Source organism: Anomaloglossus baeobatrachus, chromosome 8 (genome assembly GCF_048569485.1).
Source record: "Anomaloglossus baeobatrachus isolate aAnoBae1 chromosome 8, aAnoBae1.hap1, whole genome shotgun sequence".
Taxonomy (NCBI): domain Eukaryota; kingdom Metazoa; phylum Chordata; class Amphibia; order Anura; family Aromobatidae; genus Anomaloglossus; species Anomaloglossus baeobatrachus.
The window spans coordinates 92,425,815-92,447,363 of NC_134360.1; the positions used below are offsets into that span (position 1 = coordinate 92,425,815).

At 43.0% G+C, this 21,549-nt stretch overlaps 1 protein-coding gene across 1 annotated transcript in view; it reads right to left on the reverse strand.

The window, feature by feature from the left end:
- Positions 1-21,549, reverse strand: part of GRIN2B (glutamate ionotropic receptor NMDA type subunit 2B) — a 935,536-nt gene that overhangs the window by 417,476 nt on the left and 496,511 nt on the right. The window contains exon 4 of the mRNA XM_075321904.1: positions 1,688-2,286. Coding sequence (XP_075178019.1) covers positions 1,688-2,286 — 599 coding nt within the window. The remainder of the gene's footprint in view (positions 1-1,687; positions 2,287-21,549) is intronic.

Here is a 21,549-nt window from a genome sequence, read left to right on the forward strand (position 1 = left end):
ATTTTTGGCTGCCCTGCCTAAGGGCTATACTATAATACACCCACTTCCTGACAATGGACACTTAATGTTTTGAGGCCCTCATGCACGTCTCTACCCAGGGACAACGTGGAGCCTCCCAATTTTTGGCTGCCCTGCCTAAGGGCTATACTATAATACACCCACTTCCTGACAATGGACACTTAATGTTTTGAGGCCCTCATGCACGTCTCTACCCAGGGACAACGTGGAGCCTCCCAATTTTTGGCTGCCCTGCCTAAGGGCTATACTACAATAGACCCACTTCCTTCCAATGGGCACTTCAGGTTTACAGGCCCTCATGCACGTCTCTATCCAGGGACAACGTGGAGCCTCCCAATTTTTGGCTGCCCTGCCTAAGGGCTATACTACAATAGACCCACTTCCTTACAATGGGCACTTCAGGTTTACAGGCCATCATGCACGTCTCTATCCAGGGACAATGTGGAGCCTCCCAATTTTTGGCTGCCCTGCCTAAGGGCTATACTATAATACACCCACTTCCTGACAATGGACACTTAATGTTTTGAGGCCCTCATGCACGTCTCTACCCAGGGACAACGTGGAGCCTCCCAATTTTTGGTTGCCCTGCCTAAGGGCTATACTATAATACACCCACTTCCTGACAATGGACACTTAATGTTTTGAGGCCCTCATGTACGTCTCTACCCAGGGACAACGTGGAGCCTCCCAATTTTTGGCTGCCCTGCCTAAGGGCTATACTACAATAGACCCACTTCCTTACAATGGGCACTTCAGGTTTACAGGCCCTCATGCACGTCTGTATGAAGGGGCATTGGTGAACCTCACAATTTTGGACTGCCCTGGCAAAGGAAAATACTACAAAGACTCACTTCCTCAAAATGGGCACATTAGACTCAAGAGGCCTTCATGTACGTCTCTTCTCAGGGACATCGGAGTGCCACACAATGTTTTCACGTAAAATCTTTCATGTATTAATCTCAAAAAGTAACATACACCAGCTCTATCTCACTATTGGGTATGTGCCCTTAACATTTCCGCCATGAAAAATCATTTTGGGGTCATTTTGGAAGGTTTTCTGGTGAGTCCGTAAAAATGGCTTAAAACGCGGACAAAATTGTTCACAGCTGTGACTTTTCAGTGATAAATGCTTCAAGGGGTCTTCCCCATGCTGTTGCCATGTCATTTGAGCACTCTTCTGAGACTTTTGTGACATTTTTAGGGTTTCTCCATGCTGCCGGGGGGTCATTTCACAAAAATACTCGGGTCTCCCATAGGATAACATTGGGCTCGTTGCTCGGGCCGAGTACACGAGTATCTTGGGAGGCTCGGCCCGAGCTTCGAGCACCCGAGCTTTTTAGTACTCGCTCATCACTAGTGTCCGCCCATCACTATTTATCACTTCTACTTTTTAAAGCATTATTAGACTGTTGCAATTCTTTTTCCACACCTGCCAAAAACTTTTGACCAGTACTGTAAATTTGGAAAAGATTTTACATTTTAGTCTCTTTTTATATCATGACATTTTCCAGAAGGTTAATTCTGTCTAATATACCGCAACACAAGTATAGGTAAAATATATATTTGGCACAGTTTTCATTTCACAACAACACTTTGCACAATGATTTTTTAGTCTTTCCCCTATATTTTGAAATGTCATCATACAAGACGTCATGCTTCATGAGCTTACCTGTTTAACATATGGGCGTCATCATGTCTACTCTCTTGGATGTTGTAGCAGCTGCTCTTGGACTGTGGAATGGATTTGTGCTCGGACAACATGGTAGAAGCTGCAGTGGTGATTATAGCAATCCCGTCTCTCACCCGAGCAGGAAGGTCATAGTCCCACTCATCATAGGACACAGAGATGAGTCCTGTAGGGAACTCCGCTGGAACAGTGTCAGTGTCTCCAGCCACCAGGCTAGGTACAATCCATGTGTAGCCATAACCAGTCAATCCCACCGAATGGGCCACTTCAAATATATAGGTGGCCTCTTCTTTTGTGCAATACAGCAGGATGACAGGACTCTGGAGCTTCTTAAGTTGGTTTTGGATCTTAGAGTCATTGTCATCTAAAGACATATCCAGATGTATAACTTCTTCTAGTTCCCAACCTACAAAGCTATTCTCAATGGTGCTCCGCACCTTATTCTCAAAATCTTGGTATCCAGGGAAGTAGGTAGTAACAATGGAGAAAATGTACCAGTCATATTCCTCCATGATGTTAAGCATAACAGAAGCCTGTTGTTCAATCGAGGGCCCAAACTGAAAAAACATTGAAGATTCTTCCTGTAAAGAAAAGAATTGATTGTAATGAATAATAATGTACACATTTAATATTCAAAGAAACATATTCATCCTACAAAGCTACATACTGAATTTACTGAATTGAAAAGAGACCTAAGTATATCAAGATTAACCTTCTTTACAAATCCCAGATGATCCAAAGAATTGTGAAATGCACTCTCTAAACGGCAATAGCTGATTCTACAATTACCAAAAAAAGAATTATATACAGTATACAATGCCTTGAAAAAGTGTTCATACTCTGTGATCTTGTCCACATTTTTTCATGATACACATACAAACGTAAATGTATTTTATTGGATTTTATATCATATATAGTGAACAAAGATATAAACACAACACTTTAGTTTTTGTTCCCATTTTTCATGAGCTGAAAGCTAAGATCTAAGACTTTCTATGTGCACATAAGACCTTTTTCCTTCAAATATTGTTCACATATTTGTCTATATCTGTATTTGTGAGCACTTCTCCTTTGCTGAGATAATCCATCCACCTCACAGGTGTGACATTTCAAGCAAGATGCTGATTGGACAGCATGATTATTGCACAGGTGTGCCTTAGGCTGGCCACAATGAAAGGTCACTGTAAAATGTGCAGTTTTATCACACATCACAAAGCCCCAGATGTCAAAATTGTTGAGGTAGTGTGCAATTAGCATGCTGACTGCAGGGAGGTCCACCAGAGCTTTTGCACCATGAATTGAATAACCACGCCATCCCAGGACCTCAACATCCAGGATCTTCACCTCCAAGATCGTCTGAGACCAGCCACCCGGACAGCTGCTGCAACAATCGGTGCATAACCAAAGAATTTCAGCACAAATTGTCACAAACCGTCTCCGAGAAGCTCGTAATCCTCATCGGGGCCTACACCTGACTGCAGTTTGTAGTCGTAACCAATTTGAGTTTGTAAATGCTCATATTCTATGGTGTCTGGCATGTTGGAGAGGTGTTCCCTTCATGGATGAATCCTGGTTTTCACTGTACAGGGCAGATAGCAGACTGCATGTATGGATCAGCGGTTTGGTGAGGTCCAGGTTGTGAATCAAATGTCCCATGGTGGCAATGGGGTTATGGTATGAGCAGGCGTATATTATGGACAATAAACACAGGTGTATTTTATTGATGCCATTTTGAATGCACAGAGATACAGTATGATAATGCACATCCTCATGTTGCAAGGATCTTTACTGTAATGCTGCCACCAGGGGGAGCCAGAGCTCTGCAGCAGACGACACTACACGGAGAAATGAGAACCAGGAAGGAAATGCACAGCGTTCTCATGCACTGCCTAATCAGCACAGCTGAGAGGCAGAACTGCAGGGTATGTGAGGAATAGTCAGACAGGCTGGGTCAAACACCATACAGGCAGAAGCAGGACCGGAGGAGCAAGCAGAAGCGAAGTCAAAGTCAGGCTAAGGTCAGTACCGGAGGAAGCAACCGAGTGGGGAATAGGAGGGGGGACACAGGACAGGAGGGACGACCAGGGGACAGAACACAGACAAGGGCACGGGGGCACAGAAACAGACAGATCAGGATATCACTCACAGGACCAGCAATCACAGGCAAAGCAGATCTAAGCTTATAGCTGGCGCTGGTTCACTGGAAGTGTCAGCTTTTAAGGCATCCAGGGGCCGGAACTGAGGCCCGAGAGAAGGCTCCGCCCCCTAGCCATGTGGATAGGGAGGCGAATCATGACATTTACAAACTTTCTGGAAACTCCCCAATTCTTGCATGGCCATCATACTCACCAGACATGTCACCCATTAAGCATATTTGGGATGCTCTGAATTGGCATATATGACAGTGTGTTAAAGTTCCTGCCAATATCCAGCAACTTTGCACATCCATTGAAGAGGAGTGGACCAATACTCCACAGGCCACAATCAACAACCTGATCAACTCTATGTGAAGATGTGTTGCAATTCATGAGGCAAATGGTGGTCACATCAGATACTGACTGGTTTTTCTGACCCCCCTGGACACTCGGAATACTGTAAATCTGCACATTTTAGAGTGGTCTTAAGTGCTGACTATCACAGATATACAAAAATCTGTGTACAATCTTTTAAGGAAAATGGTGTTTTGGGTACAAATGAAAAGTCTTAGCTCTCTGAGTTCAGCTCAAGAAAAATGGGACAAAATCCAAAGTGTTGTGTTTATATGTTTGTTCAATGTATTAGCACAAAGAAGCAAGTATTTGTGAAGTGGAAAGGAAATTATACAGTCTTCTAAATATATTTAAAATATAAATCTGAAAATTGTGATGTGCCTTTATATGCTAAGGATGGCTTCTACAACTGGATAATGATCCTAAACACACGTCACAATCCACAATAGACAACCTCAAAAGGCGTAAACTGAAGGTTTTACAATCGCCCTCACAGTCCCCTGATTTGAACATCATTGACAATCTGTGGCTAGACCTCAAAAGAGCGGTGCATGCAAGGCGAGCCAGGAATCTGACAGAACTGGAAGACTTCTCCAAGGAAAAATGAAAATCCCTCAAACAAGAATTGAAAGGCTCTTGACTGGCTACAAAGAGCGCTTACAAGCTGTGATACTTGCCAAAGTGTTTGCTACTAGGTACTAACCATGCAGGATGGCCAAACGTTTGCATCTGACCATTTTACTTTTTCTAATTTAAAAATTTAAAAGATGAAAATATTTTTTTTTTTACAAAGGAAATGTGTAATCTTTCAGAGATCATTTCATCTTCAACTTGCTTAACTGTTCACAATAACAGTAACTTTGACCAGGGGTGCCTAAACTTTTGCATGCAACTTTATACTGTATGTGCAGTAAGAAAAAGATCAACACGAAAGAAGATGATGAAGTTTACATTCAACTGCTTTTACTTTACTTGATGAACACTTGGATGCTTTTTTTATGTTTTCTTTTATTGTTTTTTCATAAACATTTTTATTCTTCTATGACACTAGATGTCAGCTGAACAGATGCACACTTCGGGCTGGTAAACCAAGGACATGTTACTTTCCAGCCTGTTGTGATGACTGAATGTGACATTTCATTACCACAAGTAGGTGGAGATTTAGAATCACATAACTCTTCTCTTGTAGCATAGACAGGCTGGCCATAAACGGCCATTGTTTGTGCAACTTCAGTCTAAAGCCACTGCTTAGGAATTATACCCTTGCAATATATGAAGACAGATTGTGTTTATATTTAAACCATTTACTTATCAACTCATCCTTAAACCATTAACTTATCACCCCATCCCTAAACCATTTACTTATCAACTCATCCCTAAACCATTTACTTATCACCTCATCCCTAAACCATTAACTTATCACCCCATCCCTAAACCATTTACTTATCCCCCATCCCTAAACCATTAACTTATCCCCCCATCCCTAAACCATTTACTTATCACCCCATCCCTAAACCATTTACTTATCCCCCATCCCTAAACCATTAACTTATCCCCCCATCCCTAAACCATTAACTTATCACCCCATCCCTAAACCATTTACTTATCACCTCATCCTTAAACCATTAACTTATCCCGCATCCCTAAACCATTTACTTATCACCTCATCCCTAAACCATTTACTTATCACCTCATCCCTAAACCATTTACTTATCCCCCCATCCCTAAACCATTTACTTATCAACTCATCCCTAAACCATTAACTTATCCCCCCATCCCTAAACCATTTACTTATCACCCCATCCCTAAACCATTTACTTATCACCCCATCCCTAAACCATTTACATATCACCCCATCCCTAAACCATTTACTTATCACCTCATCCCTAGACCATTAATTTATCACCCCATCCCTAAACCATTTACTTATCACCCCATCCCTAGACCATTAATTTATCACCCCATCCCTAAACCATTTACATATCACCCCATCCCTAAACCATTTACTTATCACCCCATCCCTAAACCATTTACTTATCTTCCCATCCCTAAACCATTTATATATCACCCCATCCCTAAACCATTTACTTATCACCCCATCCCTAAACCATTCCAGTTACCATCAGAGATGAGTGGATCACACAAAATTCAAATTCGCCTATTTGCGTTTTTGTTCCTGGGAAATTCAATTTGCGGTGAAGATATTCTCAGTGAATTTAATGACCCTTGTTATCCTCTAGAACCTTTACAAACCCCAAAGCTTAATAAATGTAATATGTAAAAATAAAAATAACCCGATACTCACCTTACCGTTCATCTCATCGGCCCTCAGCTGCTCACCGTCACCCATCTGGCCACATTTTCTCATCCACTCTGCTCATGCTGTAATGTCTGGGACTTCCGGCTCTGCTGAGACCCAGGAGGGTTCTGTGCAAGAGTGTGAAAGGGACAACATCACCCCAGGTGTCATCAGAGCCAGAAGTCTCCACTCAGAGTGAGAGGCCCAGGGATTTTAGCAAGAGCAAAGAGTACTGGAAGATGTGACGAGGATGGGTGACGGTGAAGGGGTGGAGGACCTATAGAGGTTAGTGGTAGTGTGGGTATAAGTACTTTTTATATTTTTTTCATCTTTTGATATCCCTTTACAGTTCAGTATAATTGAGGCCATAAGTCGCCATTTTGCTTAATTCTTAAGGAAGCAAATGACTAAACACCTGCATTGGCAAATACAGATTTTTGTAAAATTCAACTAGAATATAATTCCACTCAAGTTTATTCGCTCATCCCTAGCTACCATGCAGTAGAGTTCACCGTCATTTTGTGGGTTTCCTCCTAGCCGTCATAGAAATATTTATAGAGAATGTAGATTGTGAGCCCCAATGGGGACAGTGATATTAAAGAGGTGGTCAGCATTAGTGGCCACATCGCTGTATAACTCATAGAGAAGGCTTTTCTTAAATACCTTATGTAGTACATTCTGCCTGTGAGTGGCGCTATTGTGCTCTGCTCATCCCCATCACATGACCCCCAGGCTCCATGACCTGTGAGATCTGGTGATGTCATGTCAATTTCCAGTTGACCCTACATCACTGAGCCCGGCCCTAGTCTCTCTGAGTTATTTTGCTGTGGATGGAGTTTCACCTCTCGTCAAAGCCCAGCATCGCTCCTACTTGCAGCGCTCTGCAGTGAAGAATAAATTGTGCGACATGCTGTGCTGTGACGGGCGGTGAAATGCTGCCCACTACCCAGTCACTCACAGAGACTGGGGCTTGCCTCGGTGATGTTGGGTCAACTGGAAGTTGACGTGACATCACCAGATCTCAAAGGTCATGGAGCCCAGGGGGTTACTTGATGGGGTTGAGTGGACTGCGATTGTGCTGCTAAGAGGCAGAATGTACTACACAAGGTAATTGAGAAAAGCCTTCCCTATGAGTATTACAGCAATGTGGTCACTAATGCTGAGCAGTGAACCACCCCTTTAATGTCTGTAATAGCTGTGGAATATAAAGACGAAATATAAGCCAGAATAACAAACAAAAAATATATAGATTAAGATTTCCTCACTATAACCTTTCAAAGCAACTGTTTTATTTGGTGGAAGCTGCTGCTCTGTTCAACATCTGATTTTCTAGGTCTCGCCCTAAAGGAAGGTCTCCATGTCTTGCCATGGCCTAGGGCTAATATGATACAGAAGAAGAGAGGAGAACCCCTGAAGATGAGGCCTATGTAGACAATGGAACAAAGGCAAAGGCAGCAGAGAGTAGGTGAGTCATAAGGTTACACCGAAGGATGAGGAACAAGAAATCAATCATTTCTGTTATCTCTTTATGTAACAAGATAGAAACAAAAAAATACTTTGCGTTCTACCATTATGTTACTTTTATGGACTATGTAAATTGGCATATCTTTAATAAGGGAAAAATATTGTACTGTGGCATGGTGGCGTTTTGTGTAATGTGGGGACTCGAGAGGACGTATCTGTCTATGATCTGGGGGCAGAATTTGGTATGTGATACTGCTGTGTGAGAACAGGTTCTCTGTGGGCATTACTTGATGTGAATGTTGGGATCTCAGATAATACGAGTTTCCTTTTGGTGGGAATTCACTTGTGTACAGTGATGACCTCTATTCATTTTTTTCTGTTTCGGATTTTGTAAGCATTTGTTGTTAGAGCCATGGGAAAAGAGTCCTAATATACATGATAAATTATGAAGATGAAGGATCCTAACCCGTGTGTCACAGCCTTAAATGCCCAAAGCTATTACTCATTTATAGATTCTCCCATGAAGTCACAATTTCAGGCAGGATAACACAGTCATTAATTATGAGATCCATGGAAAAGAATATGTAAAAAAAATTGCTACTATTACTACAGTAATTATTCCTTCGCTCAAAATTCCTATCATATCTAAATTGTACTTCCTCTATTACCTGACTCAGGTGCATGCACTGTATGTATACAGTGGGGAAAATGAATACTTGACACACTGCTGATTTTGCAAGCTTTCCACCTACATAGAATGGAGAGGTCTGTAATTTTTTCATAGGTACACTTCAACTGTGACAGAAAGAGTAAAAAAAAATCCAGAAAATCACATTGATGATTTTTAAATAATTAATTTGCATTTTATTGCATGAATTAAGTATTTGATCACATACCAACCAGAAAAAACTCTGGCTCTCACTGACCTATTATTTTTTCTTTATGAAGTTCCTACTCTGCACTCATTACCTGTATTAATTGCACCTGTTTAAACCTGTTACCTGTATAAAAGACACCTGTCCACACACTCAATCAATCACATTTCAACCTGTCCACCATGGCCAAGACCAAAGAGCTGTCGAAGCACACCAGGGACATAATTGTACATCTGCACAAGGCTGGGATGGGCTACAGGACAATAGGCAAGCAGCTTGGTGAGAAGGCAACAACTGCTGGCACAATTATTAGAAAATGGAAGAGACACATGATGACTGTCAATCTTACTTGGTCTGGGGTTGCATGCAAGATCTTACCTCATTCGGTAAGGATGATTCTGGGAAAAGTTCAGTTATCAGCCCATAACTACACGGGAGGACCTGGTCAATAACTTGAAGAGAGCTGGGACCATAGACTCAAAGATTACCATTAGTAACAAATAGGGAAGATCGAATACCTCAAATATTTGGCTACGCCCATATTCGATGAATAGGTCGCCGCTATTCGACTATTTGCGAATATTCGATGCGCAATGTAAGTCTATGGGAAACCCGAATAGTTGCCGAATAGCAACTATTCGGGCTTCCCATAGACTTACATTGCGCATCGAATATTTGTATAGTGGCGACCTATTCCTTGAATATTCACAAAGCCGAATATTGCCGAACATTTGTGATATTCGATCATCCCTAGTAACAAACTATGCTGTCATGGATTAAAATCCTGCAGAGCACACAAGGCTCCCTTCCTCACGCCAGCACATGCCCTGGTCTATTTGAAGCTTGCCAATGACCATCTGAATGATCCAGAGAAGTCATAGGAGATGGCATGTGGTCAGATGATACCAAAATCAAACTTTTTGGTATTTACTCCACTCGCCATGTTTGGAGGAAGAAGAAGATGAGAACAACCCCAAGAACACTGTCCCAACCATGAAGAAAGGGGTGGAAACATCATACTTTTGGTCTTTTTTGCAAAGGGGACAGGATGACTCCACCATATTGAAGGGAGGATTGATGGGGTCATGTATCGCAAGATTTTGTCCAAAAACCCCTTTCTGTAAGAGCATTGAAGATGGGTCATGGCTGGGTCTTCCAGAATGACAATGACCTGAAACACACAGCCAGGGCAACTAAGGAGTGGCTCCATCAGAAGCATTTCAAGGTCCTGGAGTGGCCTTTACAGTCTCCAGAAAATCTTTGGAGGGAGTTGAAACTCAATGTTGCCCAGCGATAGCCCCGAAACCTGAAATATCTGGAGAAGATCTGTATGAAGGAGTGGGACAAAATCCCTGCTGCAGTGTGTGCAAACCTGGTCAAGAACTACAGGAAACGTCTGACCTCTGTAATTGTAAACAAAGGTGTCTGTACCAAATATTAAATTCCGTTTTTCTATTGAATCAAATATATATTTCATGCAATAAAATGCAAATGAATTATTTAAAAATCATACAAAGTGATTTTCTGGATTTTTGGGGGGGATTTTGTCTGTCAGAGTTGAAGTGTACCTAGGATAAAAATTTCAGACCTCTCCATTCTTTGAAGATGGAAAACTTGCAAAATTGGCAGTGTATGAAATACTTATTTTCACCTCTACTACATGTACTGTAGATGTGCACTGTATGTGTAGACATGTGGTCACTGTGTATATGCTCTGTATATATCAGTGTATTCATATGTGTGTGTACTTTGTGTGTTTATGTGTGTACTACTGGAAATATTTGAATAAGAATGGCAAAATATTGCAATTAATCACTGACCCTGGAACACGTTAACCAAACAATCAAATATAATATGACAAAAATTCCCCCATAGACACTAAAACCACTAAAACAAGAACAAATAAATCCGGCCATGATCAGTAAGTGTGTTTTTTCTACTATTAACATTTCCTTCAGTGTTCTGACATTTTAAGTGATGTTGTTTTTTACAGGTTGGTGGTATTTTTATTAAAAGAAATGTAGATGAATTTGAAAAAAAAAGTTAAAGGAATCTGCCAGTAAGATTGAACCCCCCCCAAACCACATATAGATGGGCATGCAGGTGTTTGAAATTCTTTGACACCTTTATATCTTCCATCTGTTGCTGTACTTTCAAGCAATTAGCATTTCATTCATATACAAAGGAGGATTTGATGCTATAAGCCTGACAGAGCACTTAACAAACCTCTGCCTCCAACAGCTTTTTCCCAGGCTAAGAGCACTAATATCTTCAGCTTAATGGATGTCTCAATGTAAATGTAATGACAGGTGCCAGGCAAGGAAATCAAACAGTGACAGCTATCAATCAAGCAAAAGAGGCTGGTGGCAGGAAAGGAAACAGTTAGGTAGGCAGAGATTTGTTGAGTGCATTCATTTCTATATGAATAAAAATGCTAATTACTCAGGAAAGCAGCAACAAATAAAATATATCAAGGTGGTAATATATTTACATTTCAAAGACCTGCATGTCCATATATGTGGTTTGGAGAATTGATCTTATTGACAGATTTCCTTTAATGTAAAGCTGACTTTTGGCATTATTGTGAAAACATCATTACATTAATAGAACAAGATCTAAACCTCGATATGCTCAAGCTTTTCACTTGTGGATGGCATAGCGTGGTGCTAGTGGTATGGAATAGTGCAGTCAACTTCATTGCATACAAAGGTGTAAAAGAGAGGTATACTGTGAACAATGTTTAATGTGAAAACCTATGAACTACACATTTCTTTGTATTACTAAATAGCAAAATACCTCAGCTCGCCATTTGAGGATTACTGTATGTAAGAGGTGCTGGTCTACTCCAAATGTATACCTCCAATGTAGGCTTAACCTTACTGGTACAACAGGGTTTATGATTCAAAAGAACAGTGGAGATTTGCAGGTTGTTGTTATTATAGCTATGGCCAAATGTGCTGGAAATTGTTACAGAAATTAAGTATTTCCCACAGAAAAATATTGCAATTATACATGTTTTGTTATATACATGTATATGTCCTTTGTAGGATTGGAAGATCTCGAGAAAAAAAAAAAAGAGGCAAATTGTGGATGAACAACTTTGTTTCAAGCATGTGATGCTACTTCAAACTCACCTGTGTCAAGTAACAGATGTGGGCAATATGAAAATCACACCTGAAACCAGAGGAGAAAGGGAGAAGTTTACTCACTCTTTGCATTGTGTGTCTGTGTGACACACTAAGCTTGGAGAAGAGAAAGAGACAAAGAGAACTGTCTGAGAACTTTAGAACCAAAGTTGTTGAAAAATTTCAACAATCTTAAGGTTACATGTCCATCTCTAAAGATCCTGATGTTCTTTTGTCCAAAGCGTGTATCATAATCAAGTTTTCAACCCTTGGCACTGTAACTAATCTCCTTGCATGTGGACAGCAGACAAAAATTTATCAAAGTTTGCAATATAGGATAGTCCGAATGGTGGATAAGCAACCCCAATCAATTTCCAAAGAAATGCAAGCTGTCCTGCAGGCTCAGGTGCATCAGTGTCAGTGTGAATTATCTTCCCACATTTGAATTAAATTAAATGCTACAGAGGAGACCCAACAGGACCCCAATGTAGACACAGAGACATAAAAAAGCTGAGGCACATTTATACTAGCATTAGTTGGTGGTATATCTTTCTATTTATAGGTGTAACACAAAAAAGGTAGCCTGCATTTTGCCTAAATATATGTGAATAAGCCAAAATCCTTCTGGGAAAGAGTCTTGTGGACAGATGAGACCAAGATAGAGCTTTTTGGTAAAGCACATCATTCTCTACTGTTTACTGAAAAGGGAATGAGGTCTACAAAGAAAATAGCACAGTACCTACAGTCAAATATGGTAGAGGTTCACAGATGTTTTGCGGTTATTTTGCTGCCTGTGGCACTGGGGGCCTTGACTTTGTGCAAGGCATTGTGAAATCTGAAGATTACCAAAGTATTTTGGGTTGCAATGTAGTGCCCAGTGTCTGATAGCTGGGTGTGCGTCATTGGTCTTCCAACAGGTCAATGACCCTAAACAAACTTCAAGAGTTCCCCAGAAATGGATGGAAACAAAGCGCTGGAGAGTTCTGAAGAGTCCACATCTAAATCCCATTGATCGCCTGTGGAGAGAATATAAAATTGCTGCTGGGAGAAGATGCCTTCAAATATGAGAGACCTGGAGCAATTTATAAAGAATCCAAAATCCTGCTTGAGAGATGTAAGAAGCTTGTTAATGGTTATAAAAAGCGATTGATTTCATTTCATTTATTCCAAAGGGTGCGCAATTAAATAAAAAGTTGAGGGTGCCAACCATTTTGTCCGGCCTGTTTTTGGGGTTTTTATGTGAAATTAAATCCATTTGCCTTTTTATCTGTTTTTTTTTTTTTTTGTGATATTTGATATTGATATTGCGATGTCACACAGCGGCCGGCCAATAGAAGCGGAGGGCCGGAGATGAGCGGGACGTAAACATCCCGCCCACCTCCTTCCTTCAGCATTGCCGGCGGGACGCAGGTAAGCTGGAGTTCATCGTTTCCGGGGTGTCACACGGAGCGATGTGTGCTGCCTCAGGAACGATGAACAACCGGAGCACAGAAGGAGGAACGACATTATGAAAATGAACGACGTGTCAACGAGCAACGATAAGGTGAGTATTTTTGCTTATTCACAGTTGCTCGTAGCTATCACACGCTACGATATGTCAAACAATGCCGGATGTGCGTCACTATCGACGTGACCCCGACGACATATCGTTTAATATATCGTAGCGTGTAATGGACCCTTTAGCAAAAAGGCTTTCCACAATGCAATTTAGACTCCAGGAACAATGCATCATTGCCATCTACGTTTAACAAGCATTGCGTGTGCTGGATAAAAGCTGTTATCTTTAGGGACAGGAGGTGTGAATTGCTTCTCATTGAGATCTATCTGATTACTTGAGGGCATTAAGCATTGCGGGATCTTACCATGAAGTCCTGATACTGCTGGGTGTCAATAGCTGGTAATTCATTAGTATGACAAGCAGTAATTTATATGTCCAACCAAGGCTCATTTTTTTCACGTACATTTCAATTTAAACATAAACTTGTAACCAACGTGTTTATTTATCCTCCTTCTAATTGACTAAATCTGATCAGGAACATAAATCATTTTCAAGCTAGAAGACAATTTCATCAACCGGTTGATACAATCCAGGCTACAATGGCAGTGTACTTAATTTTACAAGCATTTTCCAAAGAGGTAAACTACAGAAACGTCATTACTGTTACTAAAAGAAGCCACACAAAGTACATAAGTGTACAAATCCCATATATATACAGTCACGTGGCCACCTGCTTACACAGGAAATACCAGGAATATAGACAAGCACGAGCACACTGTCCGGATGCGGCTCCCATATAGACTTATAGTAGACTTTTATATATAAGTCGTCTGGATAATCCTTTTATGGCCATACACAAGACTAAGGCGGGCTTTGCACACTACGACATCGCAGGTGCGATGTTGGTGGGGGTCAAATTGAAAATAACGCACTTCCGGCATCGCATGTGACATCGTAGTGTGTAAAGGCTCGATGATACAATTAACGAGCGCAAAAGCGTCGTAATCGTATCATCGGTGCAGCGTCGGCGTAATCCATGATTACTTTGACGCGACAGTCCGATGTCGTTCCTCGCTCCTGCGGCAGCACACATCGCTGTTTGTGAAGCCGCAGGAGCGAGGAACATCTCCTACCAGCGTCACTGCGGCTTCCGTAGGATATGCAGAAGGAAGGAGATGGGCAGGATGTTTACATCCCACTCATCTCCGCCCCTCCGCTCCGATTGGCCGCCTGGCGTGTGACGTCGCTATGACGCCGCACGCCCTGCCCCCTTAACAAGGAGGCGGGTTGCCGGCCAGAGCGACGGTCGCAGGACAGGTGAGTCCATGTGAAGCTGCCGTAGCGATAATGTTTGCTACGGCAGCTATCACAAGGAAATCGCTGCTGCGACGGGGGCGGGCACTATCGCGCTCGGCATCGCAGCATCGGCCTGCGATGTCGCAGCGTGCAAAGTACCCCTAAGGTTGGCTGACACAACCAATATCAGTGGAATCGGCCAATAGTTTTCTGTGTATGGGGGGTTCTCCCCCGACAGGTATGTCAGGCACTTTGAATTTTAATGCCCAACTATTTTATTTTACAGGAGGTTTATTTGGAAGAGGCTTTTTCCTCTCTCCTTTGAAAATACATGAACATTCGGCCGAGCTGAATGTCCATGTGTATGGAGAAGTCAGTAGTAATAGCCAACGTTCAAATGAGAGCTAGCCCATTGATTATTTCATGTGTGTGGTTAGCTTTATCCATACTGACTGATTTGGACAGAACCTTAAGGACAACATCTGTAAGGAGTCTGAATGTTCTCCCCCTGTTTGTGAGGGTTTCCTCTGGCTACTCTGGTTTCCTCACACACTACAAAAACATATGTGGCACCCCTGAGGCTTCAGGTGCCACAGAGTATTGCACCTTATTTTAAGTGCGATAAGGAGGGAGTTAATCACCTGTGTCCACATTCACACACTTTTCATAAAGCTTAGGAGCCTTCTCCCTGGGTGGGAAGGCTCAGGGGGTGGCTATCATAAGTCATGGGACTTCCCTGATCACGGAAGCCAGCCACCTGGGGGGCGGGTTCCAATTGGGATAGAAGTAGGAGGACACTCCCACGATCACTAGTCAGTCTACCCGGGACACCAGTTCTGGGACACGACACCATCATCTATTTCTTCTCTTCATTGGGACTGGGGCCCTGGAGCCCTGGAGCGGAACGCTCGGCCCAGGTGCCACACAGCTGGAAGGGCAATTCTGGAAAAGGACTTTCTTCTTCTTTCATACACCGGTGACTTCTAACTTATCCAGGATTGACAGAGCCCATCACAGCGGGTGACCAGTACTATCTGGGCAAGTGGCACAGCACAAAGAGTGAGTAAAGACACCTGGAACCGTAGCAATTGACTCTGACTCTTGATTACTGGCACCGCCACCCCGCGCCTCGGTGCTCAAATGCCATCACTACTCGTCTCATCATCTTCCCTGGGGCCCGCTCCACCTGTGGGGAGCGATACCATCTCTTGCTGCTACTACCATCTGCCCCAAAGTACAGTGACAGCAGCAGTGGCTAAATCCCTGGCCGCATACCACAGGTGGCATCACGACATTCATCCTACTACTACCCCCATCATCTTCCCTCTTTATTGGTGTACACCTCGGGGCACGAAGCCAGGCAGGCCACCGCGACATCCCAGATCATCATACCGGCCCGGTGACGAGTAATTCAGGTACGAGACTCCCCGTGGCTGACAACCCCTGCCCTCTGGGTGCTACACATACTAATAGTGTCACTCTAGGTGCGGGGCAGTACCAAGCGAACGGCGAAAGGGAAGGGATACCTTGTATCTAGGGAAGGGAGAGATGGTGACCCCTGACCAAACCTACTGCTGCCCACTGCCGTCTCTCACCACCCTAGATATGTTCCGTACCTATGCAAAGAGCCGTATACCTAACCCTGAAATAGGACCTATGTAGGGAATGGATGGGATGAGTGCTTAGTCAAATTCGCTAAGCTCTAAAGAAGATACAAGGATCACAAATAGTGGAAACATAAACAAATAACTTATCTCCAGATAACACAGGGAGAGGAACTGCAACAACAACCAAGTCTCTCCAGATGAATACAAGCTGCCTGCTTGCACTGAAGACTTGTTAAGGGTATTAGACCTATCACCAGCACAGAGTAAGGGAAAATGAGGGTATATAAATACACCAAGGGAAGTGCTGATAAAATCAGCTTGAAAGGGTGAGGAACACCACAGGGTTAAAAAGGGAAAGGGATAAAAACCAAGCAAAGAAGATACATAGGATACCATATACAACAAGTAGGAATAATAGAAGGTCAGGGAGTAGTTTGCATAGCCAAACACTGCGACCTTCTATAGCTGGACACCACAGAACTGTCTGTAACCCATGACACACCCATGACAGATAGGGAATTTAGAGTGTGAGCCCCAATGGGACAGTGTATCAGATATATGTTAAGAGCTGTGCAATTAATTTTGTAAAATTAATAAATAAATAACACAACCAACCGGCCATCTAATATTTATTGGGGTGTGCCAATTTTCATCTCCCTGGAGATACTTCAACGACAGAGATGTTGGCAGTGTGTTACTCTCTTTCAATGCCTTCCCTATTGGGAATTTTACACTTCTGTTTATATGCTGTCAACTTTTCCACCGGGCATTTGAAAAATGCTTCCATAAGTGACATCACTTATACAAATAGTTTACACGTAGACTGAAGAAACAGGGTTGGGTAAGTAGGCGACTTTGCCCCATGAAAGGGGCCAGTCCATATACAGATGGCAAATCTGCATGAGAAATCTGAGCCATGGAATCAGAATGCAAATCATATGCATTAGGTTCCATAGCTCCCCCTACTGGTGAATGCAGCACTATCATTTTTAATCTCAAATTTCTCTGAAAAAGATTTAAAGCTCTGTATTAGGGAAACTAGGAAAAGTAGCAACCTGACTATGGATAAATCTATCATATATGTGTATGTGTGCGTGAATATGAAGGATACTGTATAGTAATGTAGAGTATAGTAGTATTAGAATTGAGGACATCACGTACCAGATCAGATAATGCAAGTTTTGGAAACCAATGCCAGCTGGGTCCTTTAATAAGTAACACTTTCAAGTACTTACTCTGGAACGGCTCAACAGGTATATTTATGCCTTTAAGAGAAAACCCCACTTGCTAATATTGTCCCTTGCGATTATGGTCCAGCTGCTGACATATGTTCTGTGCTTGCAGGCTACGGGCAGAGAAGCAGCTGCTGCTTGTGTTGTGTCCCAGCTTGTCACAATGAGATCAGGGAACGAAACCATTACAAAATAGTAGGGGTAATGAGATGAGTGGAAAGCCCGACAGGCTAGGTGGGGGTCGTTACTGGATTTCTAAGCTCATTTCCTCGGCTGCAGATGGACTGAATTGTCCTCAATTTGCTCGGTGATTCCTCTGCAAAATTGCCAAGTCAGAGCAAATACCAACAGTGTTGTGAACAGCTATCAATTGTGCAAAATGTACGTCTAGGACTGCTAATGGACAGTATTAGATTTGGACGCTTTATAATAGCCATGATGGGATTATACAGTCATAGAATTAAGCAAAGAAAGTTTATACATACAGTGAAGGTACGGGAATAGAATATCTCCACATAATGGCGCACTCTATCTAAACTTTAGATGTTATGAAGGTTTCTATTTTATTATTAATATGTGTAGATTTTATATTTATGTTTATGATGAAACATTAAAAAATACACTATGAAAATAAAAGGAAACATTGAACACATGAATAAGTCTCTGTTCACATCAGCCATGTTTACTTCCATTATATTGCTGCTAGCAGAATGCAATGTCCATGTCCCTTACAATCCCGACACCAATGAAACCTGACAGATGTCATTGACCGCAAAGGAGTCGTCTGTTAGTTTTTTGTTGTGGTGTCCAGCCTGTCAATGAATAAAATAGTTAAACATCCTTCAAATGCAAATGTTACGATTTATCCTCAAGAATTTGGGTCCACGGTCATGGCACAGCAACATGTGTAGTCGTTGTTGAGTCTACCATGGAGTTCAAACAGTTCCCTACTCCTTTCACCTTCTCAGTCCTACTGGATCTCACATGGCGTTCCAACAGTTCCCTTCTTCTTTTACCTTCTCAGTCTAATGGGCCTGGCATGGAGTTGCAAGTTACCTTCTCCTTCTATCTTCTCAATCCTACTGGATCTCACATGGAGTTCCAACAATTTCCTTCTCCTTCCAAATTCTCAGTCTAATAGGTCTCACATGGAGCTCCAACAGTTCCCTTCTCCTTCCATCTTCTCAGTCTAATGGGTCTCACATGGAGTTCCAACAGTTCCCTTCTCCTTCCATCTTCTCAGTCTAATGGGTCTCACATGGAGTTCCAACAATTCCCTTCTCCTTCCACCTTCTCAGTCTAATGAGTCTCACATGGAATTCCAACAGTTCCCTTCTCCTTCCATCTTCTCAGTCTAATGGGTCTCACATGGAGTTCCAACAATTCCCTTCTCCTTCCACCTTCTCAGTCTAATGGGTCTCACATTGAGTTCCAACAATTCACTTCTCCTTCCAAATTCTCAGTCTAATGGGTCTCACATGGAGTTCCAACAGTTCCCTTCTCCTTCTACCTTCTCAGTCTAATGATTTGAGGGTGAAATATTGCTTTAACCATGGTACTACGCTAATGTATGGAGCATGCCCAAGTCTTCCTAGGCACAAAGAAGTTCAAAGTGCCCATAACAGTCCTATAATGTATTTAGATGAGCTGATCTAAGCCCATAAATGAGTGCAATTGACCAGTGCGATTGAAGAAACACTAGTTGATCAATTCCCACAAGCCAACGAATACTAATGGGGTCAGAACAGTTGTAATTAGAGATGAGCGAACCGGTCGCGGTTCGGCTCGAGTTCGGTTCGCCGAACCGAGGTCTGGTTCTAGTTCAGTTCGGCGAACCGGTTCGGCAAACCACTCAAACCCATAGGAAACAATGGGAGGCAATCACAAACACATAAAAACACATTATAAATGTACACATACAGTTAATAAACATTGCCATAAAACTTACAGGTCCCCGCGATCCCTCCTGCACTCTGTCTCCTGCCACTATTCCATCCGATGATCACTGAATCCTCCCGGTAACAAGCACTGCCAGCAGTGATGCAGGACCTATCGTGACGTCAAAATAGCCATGTGACCAATCACGTGTCTGTTATCTCATTGGCTGCAGACTGGTGACATGACTATGACGTGTCATGTAGGACCTGTCATTGCATCTCTCTGTTACACGGTGCACGTTTGTGTATCGCCGTGTACCGGCGACATGCTCAAGCACAAGGTCGACTCCCCGCTCTGCTTCCCCGTTCCCTTAAGGTACCGTCACACTAAGCGATGCTCCAGCGATCCCACCAGCAACCTGACCTGGCAGAGATCGCTGGAGCGTCGGTACACGGGTTGCTGGTGAGCTGTCACACAGGCAGATCTCACCAGCAACCAGTGACCAGCCCCCAGCCAGCAGCATGCATGGAAGCGATGCTGCGCTTGGTAACTAAGGTAAATATCGGGTAACCAACCCAATATTTACCTTGGTTACCAGCGCACACCGCTTAGCGCTGGCTCCCTGCACTCCTAGCCAGAGTACACATCGGGTTAATTTAACCCGATGTGTAGTCTGGCTATGTGTGCAGGGAGCAGGGAGCCGGCACTGACAGCGTGAGAGCGGCGGACGCTGGTAACGAAGGTAAACATCGGGTAACCAAGGAAAGGGCTTCTTGGTTACCCGATGTTTACCATAGTTACCAGCGTCCGCAGAAGCCGGCTCCTGACCAGCTGACACAGCCGGTCAATAACGGAGATCACCGTTGCCATAGCAACGCGCTTGGTAGCAGTGACGGGGACGTCCCGCTACCAGAACGCAGCGGCACCGGAATCACGTAATCGGAGCAGGGTTGCTATGGCAACCCGTGCCACCGCTTACAGTCGGGAGCCTGTGGTCACTCTCACAGAGTGATTTCTGCACGGAGCACAGCGTCTTCCCCCATGCAGCTGTGCTGTCTGATGGAGCAGACAGAGCTGCATGTGTGAAGGGGAAAGAAGACAGAAGAGCAGGATCGTGGAGGGGTGACAGGGGGTAATAAAGATGAAGTCTCTAATGTGTCTGTGTATTTATTTCTATTAAAGTATTTTTTTTCTGTGTGGTGTTTTTTTTAACCCTTTATTGGAGATTCTTAATGGCCGGGTCAAACTTGCCTGACATTAAGAATCTCTGGCTTAATACTGGCTAGTAAAACAAAGCCACTATTAACTCATGATTACCCAACAAGCCAACCGGCTCCAGGGCTGTTGGAAGAGTTGGATACAGCGCCAGATGATGGCGCTTCTAGGAGAGCGCCATTTTCTGGGGCGGCTGCGGACTGCAATTCGCAGCAGGGGGCCCAGAAACCTCGGGCTAACCTGTGCTGTGGATTCCAATCCCCAGCTGCCTAGTTGTACCCGGCTGGACACAAAAATGGGGCGAAGCCTACGTCGTTTTTTTTTTTTTAATTATTTCATAAAATTCATGAATTAAGTAAAAAAAGGGCTTCCCTATATTTTTGGTTCCCAGCCAGGTACAAATAGGCAGTTGGGGGTTGGGGGCAGCCGTACCTGCTTGCTGTACCTGGCTAGCATATAAAACTATGGCGAAGCGCACGTCATTTTTTTTGTAGTTTTTTGGCAAAAAAAAAAAAATGCTTCCCTGGATTTTCCATTGCCAAAGAAGGTAACACCAAGCAGTGGGGGTTAGCAGCCAGTAGCTGCTTGGATTACCCTTAGCTAGCAATACAAAAAATGCAGCGGGAGCCCATATATATTTTTTTTAATTATTTATTTAAATAACTAAAAACAAAAAGGGCTTCCCTGTATTTTGATTGCCTGACACGACAGTGCTGTAAAAATAAATCTTTAAAAAAAATGACGTAGCGCTCCGCGGTATTTTTGATTCTCTGTGCAGATAAAGCAGACAGCAATGGGTTGCCACCCCCATCTGCCTGGAGTTACCTTGGCTGGTAATCAAAATACAGGGAAGCCCATTAATTTTT